We start from the raw sequence: 16,657 nt of genomic DNA on the forward strand, positions 1-16,657 counted from the left end.
CTCCCCACATAACGGCCTCCATGCCCCAAGGCAAGAGGACCTCTGAGAGAACCTCAAGATCAGAACCCTTCCTGCTTGTTCTGTGGGACGGGTGCCTGTTCTCCGCAGGGGAGTGGAGAGACGAGGGATACCCATTTCCTGTACGATCTAAGACAGCCCATCTCCCTGCTGACTAGAGGAAAAATATAGCGGGGGGAATGTCAGGGGTGAGTGTTTTTACACAAGGGGTGTGGGTGAATAGAACATGCTGACTCGTGTGGTGGTAGAGACAAATACATTAGGGACATTTAAGAGACTTGGATAGGCACATGGATGATAGAAAAATGGAGGGTTATGTGAGAGGGAAGGGTTAGGTTAATCTTAGATTAGGTTAAAGGGTCAGCACAACATTGTGGGCTGAAGGGCCTGTACTTTTCTATGTCCTATATCCATCAGGAGTCTCTTTATCGACTACAGCTCAGCATTCTGTACCTTCATCCCCTCAAAACTAATCAATAAGACCTTGCTCTCGATACCTCCTTCTGCAATTGGATCCTCAAACTCATCACTCACAGACCCGAGTCAGTCTGTATTGGTAAAATACCTGCTGCACAACCCCCTCAGCACAGGAGGACCACGGGGCTGTGTGCTTAGACCCCTGCTCGACTCACTTTACACCCTGTGGCTGATTACAGCTCCAATACCGCACTCGAGTTTGCCGTGGGCCGTGGACTCAGCATACAGGAAGGAGATTGAAACTTGGCCGGGTGGTGTGGTAACGACAACCTCTCACTCAATGTCAATAAGACCAAGGAACTGAGAGTAGGCTTCAGGAGAGGGAAACCAGAGACAGTACTTATCGGAGGATCAGAAGGTGGAGAGGGTCGGCAACTTTAAATCCCTGGGTGTTACGGTTTCAGAGAACTTGTCCTGGACCTGTCATGTAAATGTAATTGCAAAGAAAACACGGCAGCAGCTCTGATTCCTTTAATTCAGCACGACATCAAAAACTTAGACAGATTTCTACAGAAGTGTGGTGCAGAGTGTATTGACTGGTTGTATCACAGCCTGGTATGGAAACAACTGCACCTTTGAATGGAAAATTCTACAAAAGGCAATGGATTCGGCCCTCTGAACCTCTGAACATGGAACGCAGCCGTAGGAAAGCAGCATCCATCATCAGGGATCCCCACCACCCAGGCCATGCTCTCGTCTCGCTGCTGCCGTCGGGCAGAAGGTACAGGAGCCCCGGGACTCTCACCACCAGGTCCAAGAACAGTTACCGCCCCTCAGCCATCAGGCTCTTGTCCAAAGTGAGCGTTAACTACACTCACTTGCCCCTCCATTGAGATGTTCCCACAACCAATAATCTCACTTTAAGGCCTCTTTATTCCATATTCTCATTATTTATTGCTATTGATTTATATCTGCACAGTTTGTTGTCTTCTGCATTCTGGTTGATTTTTCATTGATCCTGTTTACAGTTACGATTCTATAGATTTGCTGAGTCTGCCCACAGGAAAATGAATCTCAGGGTTGTACGTGGAGATATATTTGTACTTTGAAAAATAAAATGTACTTTTGAGCTTTAGACAGGCTGCCGCAGAGGCTGATCGATCCCGAACACTCAGGAAGATGCTCAGCCGAGGACGGGGAGGGGTAAGGCGGGGGAGCTCGATCAGAGACCCCTCAGGGCTGGCAGGCACTGGGACGCTGGTGGGTCCAATTCCAGACACCGGACCCCTGGTGAGATGGGAAGGTTTTTGGAGAGGGGGTGCAGGAGAGATGTACCGAGGGTGGGGGCTCTCGGGGAGGTGGATCTTAATTACCGAAGACCAGGAAGTAATAGGAGTTGGTGCCAGAGGGAGAAAGTGAGTCCCACAAGGATCGAGAGGGATGGGCAGGAGATTCCGAAGGGGGAAGTAGGGAGAAGATGTCTGCTGGAATGAGTAGCTGGGCGGGGGGGGGGGAGTGGATCGGTGTTCAACGGGAGCCATGGGTGGGGAAGGAGTGACGGGAATTGTTGGGTGTGTGGATCGCTCTGAGATCAATGGGGCAAACAGAGGGGGAGTCTGAGGAACTGAGGGCTGACGGCTGTGGTAAAGGAGGAGGCGAGTGTGGAAGGAAGGAGGAGGGTCGGCGGTGGTCATTCCAGAGATCAGGACGGGGAGGAGCCAACTACAACCGTGCGTGTCTCCCCTTCCCCACACAACCGCCTCCACGTCCCAAGGCAAGACAGGGCTCTGGACCCCGAGGGAACTTTGAGGCCAGGAACCCTGGTGCTCGTTCCGTGAGGTGGGTGCCTCTTCTCTGCAGGGTTGTGGGAGGGCAGCGGAGAAACGAGGGACACCCTTCTCCCGTACGCTCTATGACAGTCTCCCGGGGGTGGGGGAAGATTAGGGCTGCCATCTCATCAGGGGGAGTCTCATCAAGCGTCAACGTATGAAGCTCTGGGTACTCAACAGAGTTTAGAACAATCAGGAGTGATCGCATTGAAACCTGTCAGATATTGAAAGGCCTAGACAGAGTGGATGTGGAAATGTGTCCTGCAGTGGGGGAGTCTAGGATCAGAGGGCACAGGCTTAGAATAGAGGAACGTCCACTTACAACAGAGATGAGGAGGAATTTATTCAGCCAGAGAGGGTGAATCTGTGGAATTCGTTGCCGCAGACAGCCGTGAAGGCCAAGTCATTGGGTATATTTAAAGCGGAGGTTGATGGGTTCTTGATTAGTTAGGGGATTGAATGTTACAGGGAGAAGGCAGAAGAATGGGGTTGACAGGGAAAATAAATCAGCCATGATGGAATGGCGGAGCAGACTTGATGCGCCGAATGGCCAAATTCTGCTCCTATCCTACGGTAGAGGGATGGCGTTAAGAGCAGGAGGAGGGAGAAGGTGGGGGTGTATGTACAGGGATCTGGGAAGTAGGGAGAGCCAGCTGGAGCTGGGGGGAGGCGGGGTTGACAACAGGGGAGTGGAGGGGGCCCTTAACTGAGAGCAGACACCATGCTGGTGGGATTGCTGGTGGTGTAGGTGAGGCCGGACTGAGAGTGTAAGGCTGAGGGGGAGACGAGGTGGGAGGAGTGGCTGTAGGGCATGGCGAAGGCTGGGGAACCCAGGGCCAGGGTGCGGGGCTCCTCGACGAACGCCTCGGCCGTCTTCCGGCCCTTCTTTGTCTTGTTGGAGACCTTCCTGTTCCGGGTCTGAATTCCATCCTTCTTCATGGCCAAAGGGCGGTTCACCTGGAATGGGAGAATGAGTTGGCTGGGTCCATCAGGCAGGAGCAGGGGGAGTTTCACTCTGTGTCTGACCCCGGGAGTGTGTGATGGGACGGTGTGGAGGGAGATTCACTCTGTGTCTGGCCCTGGGAGTGTGTGATGGGACGGTGTGGAGGGAGATTCACTCTGTGTCTGACCTCCGGGTGTGTGTGATGGGACGGTGTGGAGGGATCTTCAGTCTGTGTCTGACCCCAGGAGTGTGTGATGGGACAGTGTGGAGGGAGCTTCACTCTGTGTCTGACCCCGGGACGTGCGATGGGACGGTGTGCAGGGAGCTTCACTCTGTGTCTGACCCTGGGAGTGTGTGATGGGACGGTGTGGAGGGAGCTTCACTCTGTGTCTGACCCAGGGCTGTGCGATGGGATGGTGTGGAGGGAGCTTCACTCTGTGTCTGACCCCGGGACGTGCGATGGGACGGTGTGGAGGGAGCTTCACTCTGTGTCTGACCCTGGGAGTGTGTGATGGGACGGCGTGGAGGGAGCTTCAGTCTGTGTCTGACCCCGGGAGTGTGTGATGGGACGGTGTGGAGGGAGCTTCACTCTGTGTCTGGCCCTGGGAGTGTGTGATGGGACGGTGTGGAGGAAGATTCGCTCTGTGTCTGACCCCGGGAGTGTGCGATGGGACGGTATGGAGGGAGCTTCAGTCTGTGTCTGACCCCAGGAGTGTGTGATGGGACGGAGTGGAGGGAGCTTCACTCTGTGTCTGACCCCGGGAGTGTGTGATGGGACGGTGTGGAGGGAGCTTCACTCTGTGTCTGACCCCGGGAGTGTGTGATGGGACGGTGTAGATGGAGCTTCACTCTGTGTGTCTGACCCCGGGAGTGTGTGATGGGACGGTGTGGAGGGATCTTCAGTCTGTGTCTGACCCTGGGAGTGTGTGATGGGACAGTGTGGAGGGAGCTTCACTCTGTGTCTGACCCAGGGCTGTGTGGTGGGACGGTGTGGAGGGAGCTTCACTCTGTGTCTGACTCCAGGAGTGTGTGATGGGACGGTGTGGAGGGAGTTTCACTCTGTGTCTGACCCCGGGAGTGTGTGATGGGACGGTGTGGAGGGAGCTTCAGTCTGTGTCTGACCCCGGGAGTGTGTGATGGGACGGTGTGGAGGGAGCTTCACTCTGTGTCTGGCCCTGGGAGTGTGTGATGGGACGGTGTGGAGGGAGATTCACTCTGTGTCTAACCCCGGGAGTGTGTGATGGGACGGTGTGGAGGGAGCTTCACTCTGTGTCTGACCCCGGGAGTGTGAGATGGGACGGTGTGGAGGGAGCCTCCCCCTGTGTCTGACCCCAGCAGTCAGCTGCACTCTGTGTCTGTCACAGTTTTGATGTCTCCCTGGGTTCCCCTGTTTATTCCACAGCCCAAAGGGTCTGGAGGTTAACTGACCGCGGTGAACCCCCTCATACGTTGGTGAGATGTAGGGCTGGAGGAGTCACATGGAGAGGATGTGAACCCAGCTGTGTGCACACACACACACAGAAAAACATAAGCACACAGACACACTGAAACACAGGCACACCAGTACATGTGTGTACACTTGCACACACTGGAACAGACTCAAATACAAACATAGATACGCTTGTTCGTGAACACACACAGCCACCCACCCACAGACACACTGGGACACACACACACACTGAGTACTCACACACGTACACACTCGCTCACACACACACACACACACACACACACACACACACTCGCTCACACACACACACACTGGGACACGCACACACCCCGAGCACACGCACACACCCCGAGTATTCACACACAGGGACACGCAGACAGCAGCGGTGGTCGGGGTCGGATCGAGCCCGGGTCTCAGTCGTGGATAAGGCAGCGGTTCTGCCGGTGTGAGGCGAGAGGGAGGGTCGGGTACTCACATTGTGCAGCTTGTAGTACAGCCCGCAGGCATTGCAGACGGGTTCTCCGCTGATGTTGCGTCTCCACAGGGTGGTGGTGCTGGTGTGGCAGTTGGCGCACTGTGTCCCGGCCCGCTTGCTCACAATCTGACGGGGAAGGTGAACCCCAGTTAGCTCGGCCAGAGATGACTCTTCCTTACACCAGAGGGGAGAGCTGGGGGCTCTCTGGCCCCCAGCCCCCGCCCGGTCCTCGAGCTCACTGTAGCTCCCAACGCTGCGGCCGTTCGGGATGGGAGGGGTGCGGGAAGAGGTCCCGAGGGGGCGCAGCAGTACAGCCCCTCGACACACGATGCCTGCGCCCAGTTAAACTCGCCTGCCTGCCCGCAGGACAGCACAGCATAATGCTATTACAGTGGCAGCCGTGGGGATTTGATTCCTGTACGGTACTGTCTGTAGGGAGTTTGTGCTTCCTCCCCGTGGGGGGGGGGGGGGGGCTCCGATTTCCTCCCAAATCCCAAAGACGTACGGGTTCGGGTTAGTAAGCTGTTGGTGCTGGAAGTGTGGCCGTACTCGCGGCTGCCCCCCAGCACAGCCTTCGGACTGTGTTGGTCGTTGACGCAAATGGGTGCATTTCACTGAGTGTCTCGATGTACCTGTGACAGACAAAGCTAACCTTTACCCAAGTTTCACACTCCCTGTGCGTTCCGGGCCACACCTGAGACGTCTTCCTCCTGACGGTGGGATACAGAGCAGACAGGCAGATAGATGCTGAGGTCCCAAGAGAGCAGGGCTGAGGTGGAGGGTTGAGGGGGCATTGAAACCTGGAACGATCTGCCCAGGGTTTGGGAGAGGCCGAGACTGTCCCGGCACTGAAGGAATGCTTGGATGGTCACGCGTACCCCAGGGTGGAGAAGGCTGGCGACTGAGTTGGATCTGGAACCCAAGAGATTCTGCAGGTGCTGGAAACCTTGAGCCACGAACACCAGCTGCTGGAGGAACCCAGCAGGTCAGGGAGCATGGAGGGAATGTTTCAGGGCTGGAAAGGCAGGGACAAGAAGCCAGAATAAGAAGATGGAATTCATTGCCACAGACAGCTATCGAGGCCAAGTCATTGGGTATGTTTAAAGCGGAGGTTGATGGGTTCATGTTTAGTAATGGTGACAAGGCAGGACAGTAGGGTTGAGAGGGAAAATCAATCAACCATGTTCGAGCAGTAGGTCAGCCTCAATGGGACCGAAGAGCCTAAATCTGCTCCTACGTCTTATGCTCTCATGTTGAGGAGTGACAATGCAGCTCCATCAAACCCTGGCTCCATCACATGTGGAGCATCGTGTTCACTCCTGGTTGCTGCACAACGGGAACTGTGTAGTCTGGAGACTTCGGAGAGGTTCACCAGGATTAGAGAGCGTACGTAAACTGGGTTTTGTCTGGAGTGTTGGAGACTAAGGGGAGAGTTTGAAGGAGATATGCGGGAAAATCTCTTTTACGCGGAGAGTGGCGGGTGCCTGGGACATGCTGCTAGGGGCAGGGGTGGAGGCAGATACGATAGAGGTGTTTAAGAGGTTTTTAGACGGACATATGAACCAGGTGCAGGCAGATGGGAACAGCACAGACACTGTGGGCCGAAGGGCCTGTCCCTGCATTGTACTGTTCAGCGTTATGGTGACCACAGACGAGCAGAGTTGTTGTGTAATCTGAGGGGGCTGACCCAGAGGGTGGAGAGGCTCCCACACCTCGCTGGTCTCCTCGGCTCTGGGGCGAAACCCTGACCGCGGACGGGGTGGGGGTGGGGCTTGCTCACTCACCAGTCGCTTCTTGGGCCGGATGAGGGGGCGGTTCTGGCCGTTCATCTTGTGGTAGAGCCCGCAGGCGTTGCACAGGTAGTGTCCAGTGCCATCGCGGCGCCACAGCGGTGTGGCGGTCGCCCCGCAGTTCACGCACTCCCGCGCCTCTGCAATGGGGCACAGTGGGTTACATCGTCCGAGTGGGGAGTGTCATGGGATCCCTTTACACCATACACCCTTCCCCATCTCTACAGTCATCGACAACCCCTCACCCCCACCAACTCTACAGTCATCGACAACCCCTCACCCCCACCAACTCTACAGTCATCGACAACCCCTCACCCCTCACCATCTCTACAGTCATCGACAACCCCTCACCCCTCACCATCTCTACAGTCATCGACAACCCCTCACCCCCACCAACTCTACAGTCATCGACAACCCCTCACCCCCACCATCTCTACAGTCATCGACAACCCCTCACCCCCACCAACTCTACAGTCATCGACAACCCTTCACCCCCACCATCTCTACAGTCATCGACAACCCCTCACCCCTCACCATCTCTACAGTCATCGACAACCCCTCACCCCCACCAACTCTACAGTCATCGACAACCCCTCACCTCCACCATCTCTACAGTCATCGACAACCCCTCACCCCCACCATCTCTACAGTCATCGACAACCCCTCACCCCCACCAACTCAACAGTCATCGACAACCCTTCACCCCCACCATCTCTACAGTCATCCACAACCCCTCACCCCTCACCATCTCTACAGTCATCGACAACCCCTCACCCCCACCAACTCTACAGTCATCGACAACCCCTCACCTCCACCATCTCTACAGTCATCGACAACCCCTCACCCCCACAATCTCTACAGTCATCGACAACCCCACACCCCCACCATCTCTACAGTCATCGACAACCCCTCACCCCCACCAACTCTACAGTCATCGACAACCCTTCACCCCCACGATCTCTACAGTCATCAACAACCCCTCACCCCTCACCATCTCTACAGTCATCGACAACCCCTCATCCCTCACCATCTCTACAGTCATCGACAACCCCTCACCCCCACCAACTGTACAGTCATCGACAACCTTCACCCCCACCATCTCTACAGTCATCGACAACCCCTCACCCTTCCCCATCTCTACAGTCATCGACAACCCCACACCCCCACCATCTCTACAGTCATCGACAACCCCCACTCCTCACCATCTCTACAGTCATCGACAACCCCACACCCCCACCATCTCAACAGTCATCGACAACCCTTCCCCATCTCTACAGTCATCGACAACCCCTCACACCCACCATCTCTACAGTCATCGACAACCCCTCACTCTTCCCCGTCTCTACAGTCATCAACAACCCTTCCCCATCTCTACAGTCATCGACAACCCCTCACCCCTCACCATCTCTACAGTCATCAACAACCCCTCACGCTTCCCCATCTCTACAGTCATCGACAACCCCTCACCCTTCCCCATCTCTACAGTCATCGACAACCCCTCACCCTTCCCCATCTCTACAGTCATCAACAACCCCTCACCCTTCCCCATCTCTACAGTCATCAACAGCCCTTCCCCATCTCTACAGTCATCAACAACCCCTCACCCTTCTCCATCTCTACAGTCATCAACAACCCCTCACCCTTCCCCATCTCTACAGTCATCGACAACCCCTCACCCTTCACCATCTCTACAGTCATCGACAACCCCTCACCCTTCCCCATCTCTACAGTCATCGACAACCCCTCACCCCTCTCCATCTCTACAGTCATCGACAACCCCTCACCCTTCCCCATCTCTACAGTCATCGACAACCCCTCACTCCCACCATCTCTACAGTCATCGACAACCCCTCACCCCCACCATCTCTACAGTCATCGACAACCCCTCAACCCTCACCATCTCTACAGTCATCGACAACCCCTCACCACCTCTACAGTCATCGACAACCCTTCCCCATCTCTGTAACCCTCTCCAGCCCCTACACTCCTCTCCGTCTCCATAACCCCCTCTGACTTCTACACCCTTCCTTGTCTCTGTAACCCCTTCTGGCCCCTACGTCCCTCCCCTGTCTATCTCCCTCCAGCCCTCACATCCCTCCCTATCTGTGTAACCTCCTCCCTCCTTTACATTCCTCTCCATCTATGTGACATTCCCTCTCATCCCATACAACCCTCCTGGTCTCTGTATCCGCTTACACCCCTCCCTATCTGTGTAACCTCCTCCCTAACCCTATCCCCCTCTCAATCTATGTGACACCCCACTTCCTCCCCTACAACCCTCCCAGTCTCTGTACCCCCTCCAGCCTTTACATTCCTCCCTATCTGTGTAACCTCCTCCCTCCCCTACATTCCTCTCCGTCTATGTGACCCCTTCCCATCTCAATAATGACCTCCAACCCCTCACCCCTCCCCATCTCTATAATCACCTCTGGTCCCTACACCCCGGTCTGTCTCCGTGACCACCCTCTCTCCTGCACGCACTTTGCTGTTGTCTTGCGCTATCGAATGTACGTCAGGGTGCAGACTGCCTGAAGACGGGCATGTCTCACTCTACAAGAACATTCTCTGCTTCACGAAAGCCAAAATCTACCACTTTCAAAGTTGCCTCAAGATTTAAGGTTATAGGTTTAGATTTATTTACCACATGTACGTTGAAATATACCATGCAATGTGTCATTTCGAGACACTCGAGAACGTGCTGGGGCAGCCCGCAAGTGTTGCCACACATTCTGGCACCAATGTAGCACATGCCCACAATGCGTGGCAGAATGACAGACCATGTTCTCCGGCCTCCAGCCTCCAGCAGACCTGGACACACCATCACTGGGCTTTCTACTACCCTAGTGGACTCGCAGAGATTCACCGACCTGGGGCTTTGGCCACCGGACGTTCGATTCGATCCTCGGCATTGAACCAGGGCTTGGCAATGACGGGACCTTGAACACAAGGTCTCACCAATATGCAAACCCAAAAGGGCTACTGGACCTCGCCCCTCCTGCCCGCACGGATCTCTGACTCTGGATCCCACCGACAGTCCCCTGACACTGGGGGAGCCACCAGCCTCGGTCTGTCAACTGGACATCCCGGCTCGGTCAGCCAATGTCCACATCGCTGTCCTGAAGGCTCCAGACTCTGGCCCGTCCTCTATTTCCTCCACATCCCTCTCCCTAAAACCCTAAGGTGGACAATAAGACATCGAAACAGAATGAGGCCGTTTGGCCCATTGAGTCTGTTCTGCCACCTGGTGTGGTCCAAATCAGGTTGCCTTTTCCAATCTCAAGCCGCAGTGTTGCCTGTTTGCAGCTGCCCGGCAAAGAGGCGTCAGGGTCGGGCACTCAGCTGGAGTGCTGGAGGTGGTGTGGCACAGCGTCCCTGCTGGAGTCGGTGCTGCCCCTCAGTGTTTGCCCAGTAGAAGACAAGCTGTGTTGTGTTCAACTGCAGACTGCTGCAACGTTAGTGGACCCAGGGACTTTTTGTGTGACTGTAACTCACTGCTATCTATATGTGCCTTGTGCTGTGTGTGAATGTTGATACTGTGTTTTGCATCTTGGCCCTGGAGTAATGCTGTTTCATTTGGCTGTATTCATGAGTATTCACGTATGGTTGGATGTCAATTCAACTTGACCTTGAATGAGATCTTGATTGCTATCACTGAAATATGTTACGAAATTTGTTGTTTTGAGGCAGCAATACAGTGTAATACATAAAACCTATAAATTACAATGATATATTAAATAAATATTATTGACTTCAGGAGGAGGAAACTGGATGTCCATAAACAGGTTCTCACTGAGGGACCAGAGGTGGAGAGGGTCGGCAACTTTAAATTCCCTGGTGTTATCATTTCAGAGGACCAGCACGTAAGTGCAACTATGAAGAATGCGCAGCAGCATCTGGACTGCCCTAGAAGTTTGCATAGACTCGGCATGCGATCTAAAACTTCAATAAACTTCTATAGATGTGTGGTGGCTGCATCACAGCCTGGTATGGAAACACCAATGCCTTTGATCAGAAAATCCTACAAAAAGAAGTAGATGTGGCCCAGTCCATCCCGGGTAAAGCTCTCCCCATCTACACGGAACAGAGTTGCAGGAAAGCAGTATCCATCATCAAGGACCACCACCACCCAGATCATACTCTCTTCTCGCTGTTGTCATTAGGAACAAGGTCAAGGAGCTTCAGGACTCCCACCACAGTTATTACCCTTCAACCAACAGGCTCCTGAACCAGAGAGGATAACTTCACTTGCACCATCACTGAACCATAGAACCATAGAACCATAGAAACTACAGCACAGAAACAGGCCCTTTGGCCCTTCTTGGCTGTGCCGAACCATTTTCTGCCTAGTCCCACTGACCTGCACACGGACCATATCCCTCCATACACCTCCCATCCATGTATCTGTCCAATTTATTCTTAAATGTTAAAAAAGAACCTGCATTTACCACCTCGTCTGGCAGCTCATTCCATACTCCCACCACTCTCTGTGTGAAGAAGCCCCCCCTAATGTTCCCTTTAAACTTTTCCCCCCTCACCCTTAACCCATGTCCTCTGGTTTTTTTCTCCCCTTGCCTCAGTGGAAAAAGCCTGCTTGCATTCACTCTATCTATACCCATCATAATTTTATATACCTCTATCAAATCTCCCCTCATTCTTCTATGCTCCAGGGAATAAAGTCCTAACCTATTCAACCTTTCTCTGTAACTCAGTTTCTCAAGTCCCGGCAACATCCTTGTAAACCTTCTCTGCACTTTTTCAACCTTATTTATATCCTTCATGTAATTTGGTGACCAAAACTGAACACAATACTCCAGACTCAGCCTCACCAATGCCTTATACAACCTCATCATAACATTCCAGCTCTTATACTCAATACTTCGATTAATAAAGGCCAATGTACCAAAAGCTCTCTTTACGACCCTATCTACCTGTGACGACACTTTTAGGGAATTTTGTATCTGTATTCCCAGATCCCTCTGTTCCACTGCACTCCTCAGTGCCTTACCATTAACCCTGTATGTTCTACCTTGGTTTGTCCTTCCAACGTGCAATACCTCACACTTGTCAGTATTAAACTCCATCTGCCATTTTTCAGCCCATTTTTCCAGCTGTCCAAGTCCCTCTGCAGGCTCTGAAAACCTTCCTCACTGTCTACTACACCTCCAATCTTTGTATCATCAACAAACTTGCTGATCCAATTTACCACATTATCATCCAGATCATTGATATAGATGACAAATAACAATGGACCCAGCACTGATCCCTGTGGCACACCACTAGTCACAGGCCTCCACTCAGAGAAGCAATTCTCTACCACCACTCTCTGGCTTCTTCCATCGAGCCAATGTCTAATCCAATTTACCACCTCTCCATGTATACCTAGCGACTGAATTTTCCTAACTAACCTCCCATGCGGGACCTTGTCAAAGGCCTTACTGAAGTCCATGTAGACAATATCCACTGCCTTCCCTTCATCCACTTTCCTGGTAACCTCCTCGAAAAACTCCAATAGATTGGTCAAACATGACCTACCACGCACAAAGCCATGTTGACTCTCCCTAATAAGCCCCTGTCTATCCAAATGCTTGTAGATTCTGTCTCTTAGTACTCCCTCCAATAACTTAACTACTACTGACGTTAAGCTCACCGGTCTATAATTTCCCGGATTACTTTTCGATCCTTTTTTAAACAACGGAACAACATGAGCCACTCTCCAATCCTCCAGCACTTCACCCGTAGACAGCGACATTTTAAATATTTCTGCCAGGGCCCCCGCAATTTCAACACTAGTCTCCTTCAAGGTCCGAGGGAACACTCTGTCAGGTCCCGGGGATTTATCCACTTTAATTTTCCTCAAGACAGCAAGCACCTCCTCCTTTTCAATCTGTACATTTTCCATGGTCTCACTACTTGATTCCCTCAATTCCATAGATTTCATGCCAGCTTCCTTAGTAAATACAGACACAAAAAACCTATTTAAGATCTCCCCCATTTCCTTTGGTTCCACACAAAGCCGACCACTCTGATCTTCAAGAGGACCAAATTTATCCCTTACAATCCTTTTGCTCTTAATATACTTGTAAAAGCTCTTTGGATTATCCTTCACTTTGACTGCCAAGGCAACCTCATGGCTTCTTTTAGCCCTCCTGATTTCTTTCTTAAGTATTTTTTTGCACTTCTTATACTCCTCAAGCACCTGATTTACCTCCTGTTTCCTATACATTTCATACAACTCCCTCTTCTTCTTTATCAGAGTTGCAATATCCCTTGAGAACCAAGGTTCCTTATTACTATTCAATTTGCCTTTAATCCTGACAGGAACATACAAACTCTGCACTCTCAAAATTTTCCCTTTGAAGGCTTCCCACCTACCAATCACATCTTTGCCAGAGAACAACCTGTCCCAATCCACGCTTTTTAGATCCTTTCTCATTTCTTCAAATTTGGCCTTCTTCCAGTTCAGAACCTCAACCCTAGGACCAGATCTATCCTTGTCCACCGTGTGGGTCTCCAGTTGACTCCAAAATTCCCAAAGATGTATGGGTGAGTCGTGGGCATGATATGTTGGCCCTCAGACAGCATTGCTTGTTGGCACAAACGATGCATTTCGTGGTGTGTTTCAATGTACATCTGACAAATAAAGCTAAGCTTTCAACATCTGCCCCTTAGTTTTAGACACCGCTGCTCTGGAGGAGGGGTAAAGGTTATGATAATCCTTTTTATCTATTCCCTTTGTGGTTTTATAAACCTCTGTATCAGGTCGCCCCTCAAGCCTCCGACGCTCCAAGGGAAAACAGTCCCAGTCTATCCAGCCTCAAGTTCTCCATTCCCAGCAACATCCTCGGGAAACTTTCCTAGCTTAATTGTCGTCCTCTTGCTGGTTCGCCAGGAACTACGTTTCAAGGTACATGTGACAGATAGAAGTTCATCTTTAATACGCTAATGATCTGATCTGCACGAGCAGTACGCAGGATAAGATCTTCACTGTATCTTGGTACATGTGAATAATAAACCATAACCAATATAGTTGTGTTCATTATTGAGGGATGGTGCAGAGCACACCAGGACGCCAGCATGCAGGACACTCAACTACACTTTATCGATAACCCTGCTTGTACAGTATGTGATCTCCTCCCCATAGGAGCGACTAACTGAGTGGCACAGGAGTAACCTATTGATTCCCACCAGTAATACCAATACCAAATAAAGACAAGTATGCCACATGCTAAAATGAGGACTGTTCTGTCACTTACCGGTCAGACAGAGGGGTATCTTCTGTTTCTGCGGAGACAGGCATCCCTCAGTGAGGTATCCTCCAGCCGAGTGATACAGGGCGCCGTTGTAGACCGGGGAGGAGGTAGTGTACGGGGTGCTCGGCAGCCCCAGCTGCGCCTCATGGCCCAGCGACATCAGGTTGGGGTTGGCTCTCTCCACCTTCAGGCCGTCCTTCGGTTTCGGGCTCTCCCTGCCATCCCGGCCGGACGGGGAGAGGGCGAGCTCGCCAGCGGAGACCTCCTTCAGCTGGGTGACCGGGAAGCCGTAGAGGTGCTGGCTGTGGTGGGGCGAGGACAGGCTCGGGGAGCCCTGGTACAGGGGCAGCGTGCCCTTGCCGTAGGGGCTCATTGCCTGCCAGGGCCCGGGGTATGGGTGGCCGATTGCCTGCCCGCTCTCCATCCACGCTAGGCTGTTCAGTAAGTGCGGGCTGTAGACCTGCCGGCCAGCTGGTTGGAGGAGGGAGGAGGGAGAGAGGGAAGGGAGGGAGAGAAGAAGTGGAGTTGAAATGTGGTAGTGTGTTCTCCAGGGGTGGGTTCTTCCCTCCTCCACTGCCTCTACCCCACTGCCACTGTCGTACAGAGGCACGAGCGATGAGGAGGGAGCACCATGGGAGGGATGGTAAGGAGGGAGTGCTGCACTGTGAGGGGGGGCAGTGAGGAGGGAGCACTGTACTGTGGGAGGGGAGGTGAGGTGAGAGCATCGGGCTGAGGGAGGGGAGGCAAGGAGGGAACGCTGGGCTGCGGGAGGGACAGTGAGGAGGGAATTCTATGCTGCGGGAGGGGTGGTGAGGGAGTGCATGCTGTGCGAGGGGTGGTGAGGAGGGAGTTTTGTGTTGTGGGAGGAGTGGTGAGGAGGGAATACTGTGTTGTGGGAGGGGAGGCAAGGAGGGAGTTCTGAGCTGCGGGAGGGTCAGAGAGGAGGGAGTACTGTGCTCTGGGAGGGCGGTGAGGAGGGAGTCCATACTGCGGGAGGGTGGGATATGAGTGAGGGCAGAGGAGACAACTTCCTTTGGCGGCGTTAAACTCCTCAGCTGATCCAGGTCATCTCTCCCACCACCTTGGCCCTCCACCCACCTCGGGATGAGGGAGCTGGGACCACAGACACTCGCCAAGGTCCCCCTGGCAAACGGGCCTGGTGGATGCTGGGGAATATCTCCAGGTCCTCCCAAGTGGCCTGAACTCCATACTATTCACAGAGCAGTTACTGCGGAAGGAGAGGGTTTTATCTGCGTGAGTGTGGCTGATTGGCAGACAAGTCAGGAAGCTTCTGACGCTGTGGGGGTGGGAGGCTGTGAGCTCTCTCCTTCCTCCACCGTCTTAGATCTGGGACCTCGGAGAGGGGAAATACCACGTCCTTCCTAGCGAGAGATGGGGATGTACTGAGATGCTCTGGCAAGAGAGCAGGGAGTGTATGGGCCAAACAGCCTCCCCACTCTTTGATTTGTGCCCGGTTGCCTTCTCAGGGGCAATTACCTCCACTGGGTCTAACCCTCAGTGTGACTCCAGGGTTGTTTACAAACCCATGACCCGTTCCACAGTGACACAAGGAATTCCTGGGAAGGCTGCCTGGCTCTACAGACTGGATAGGGTGGGTTTATTCTCTCTGGGGGAGGTAGCATTAGATAATTATAAGAGGACAATAGACAGGAATAGAATGGAATAGAAAGGAATACAAATGCAATGTTAGCATTAATTTCGAGAGGACAAGAATATAAAAGCAAGGATGCTGAGGCCTTATAAAGCATTGGTCAGACCACACTTGGAAAATTTTATGAGCAGTTTTGGGCCCTTATCTAAGAAACGATGTGCTGGCATTGGAGAGGGTTCAGAGGAAGATCCTGGGATTGAAAGGGTTAATGTATGAGGAGTGTTTGATGGCTCTGGGCCTGTACTCACTGGAGTTTGAAGAATGAAGAATTGAAACCTACCGAATATTGAAAGGCCTGGATAGAGTGGACATGGAGAGGATGTTTTCTATAGTGAGGGAGTCTAGGACCAGAGGGCACAGCCTCAGAATATAAGAATTTCCCTTTGGAACAGAGATGAGGAGGAATTTCTTTAGCTAGAGGGTGGCGAATTTGTAGAATTCATTGCCACAGACAGCCACGGAGGCCAGATCACTGAGTATATTTAAAACAGAGGTCGATGGGTTCTTCATTAGTCAGGGTGTCAAAGGTTACGGAGAGAAGACAGGAGAACGGGGTTGAGAGGGATAATAAATCAGCCATGGTGAAATGGCTGAGTTGACTTGATGGGCCAAAAGGCCCAATTTTTCTCCTTTGATTTATCGTCCAGGATAGAGAGATTTCTTTCTTTCCTCCACTGTAGTGGAGTCCAAAATCAGAGGGCAAAGGTTAAAGGTGAGAGGGGAGAAACTCAAAGTGGACCTGAGGGGCAACTCTCTCTCCACCCAGAGGGATACCGAATGAACTGCCAGAGGGGTTGTAGAGGCTGGATCATT

At 52.6% G+C, this 16,657-nt stretch overlaps 1 protein-coding gene across 2 annotated transcripts in view; it reads right to left on the minus strand.

Moving 5' to 3' along the window:
• Positions 1–953: 953 nt before the first annotated feature.
• The window catches only part of LOC134338849 (GATA-binding factor 2-like), a 179,739-nt gene continuing 164,035 nt past the window's right edge, over positions 954–16,657 (minus strand). For both annotated transcript variants that reach the window (XM_063034993.1, XM_063034992.1), the window contains exons 3-6: positions 14,176–14,643; positions 6,917–7,062; positions 5,133–5,258; positions 954–3,221 (exon numbers count right to left, since the gene is read on the minus strand). In XM_063034993.1, the coding sequence (XP_062891063.1) occupies positions 2,967–3,221; positions 5,133–5,258; positions 6,917–7,062; positions 14,176–14,643 (995 nt within the window). In that variant the 3' untranslated portion in view covers positions 954–2,966. The remainder of the gene's footprint in view (positions 3,222–5,132; positions 5,259–6,916; positions 7,063–14,175; positions 14,644–16,657) is intronic.

This window comes from Mobula hypostoma, chromosome 28 (genome assembly GCF_963921235.1).
Source record: "Mobula hypostoma chromosome 28, sMobHyp1.1, whole genome shotgun sequence".
In the NCBI taxonomy this organism is placed as follows: Eukaryota; Metazoa; Chordata; class Chondrichthyes; order Myliobatiformes; family Myliobatidae; genus Mobula; species Mobula hypostoma.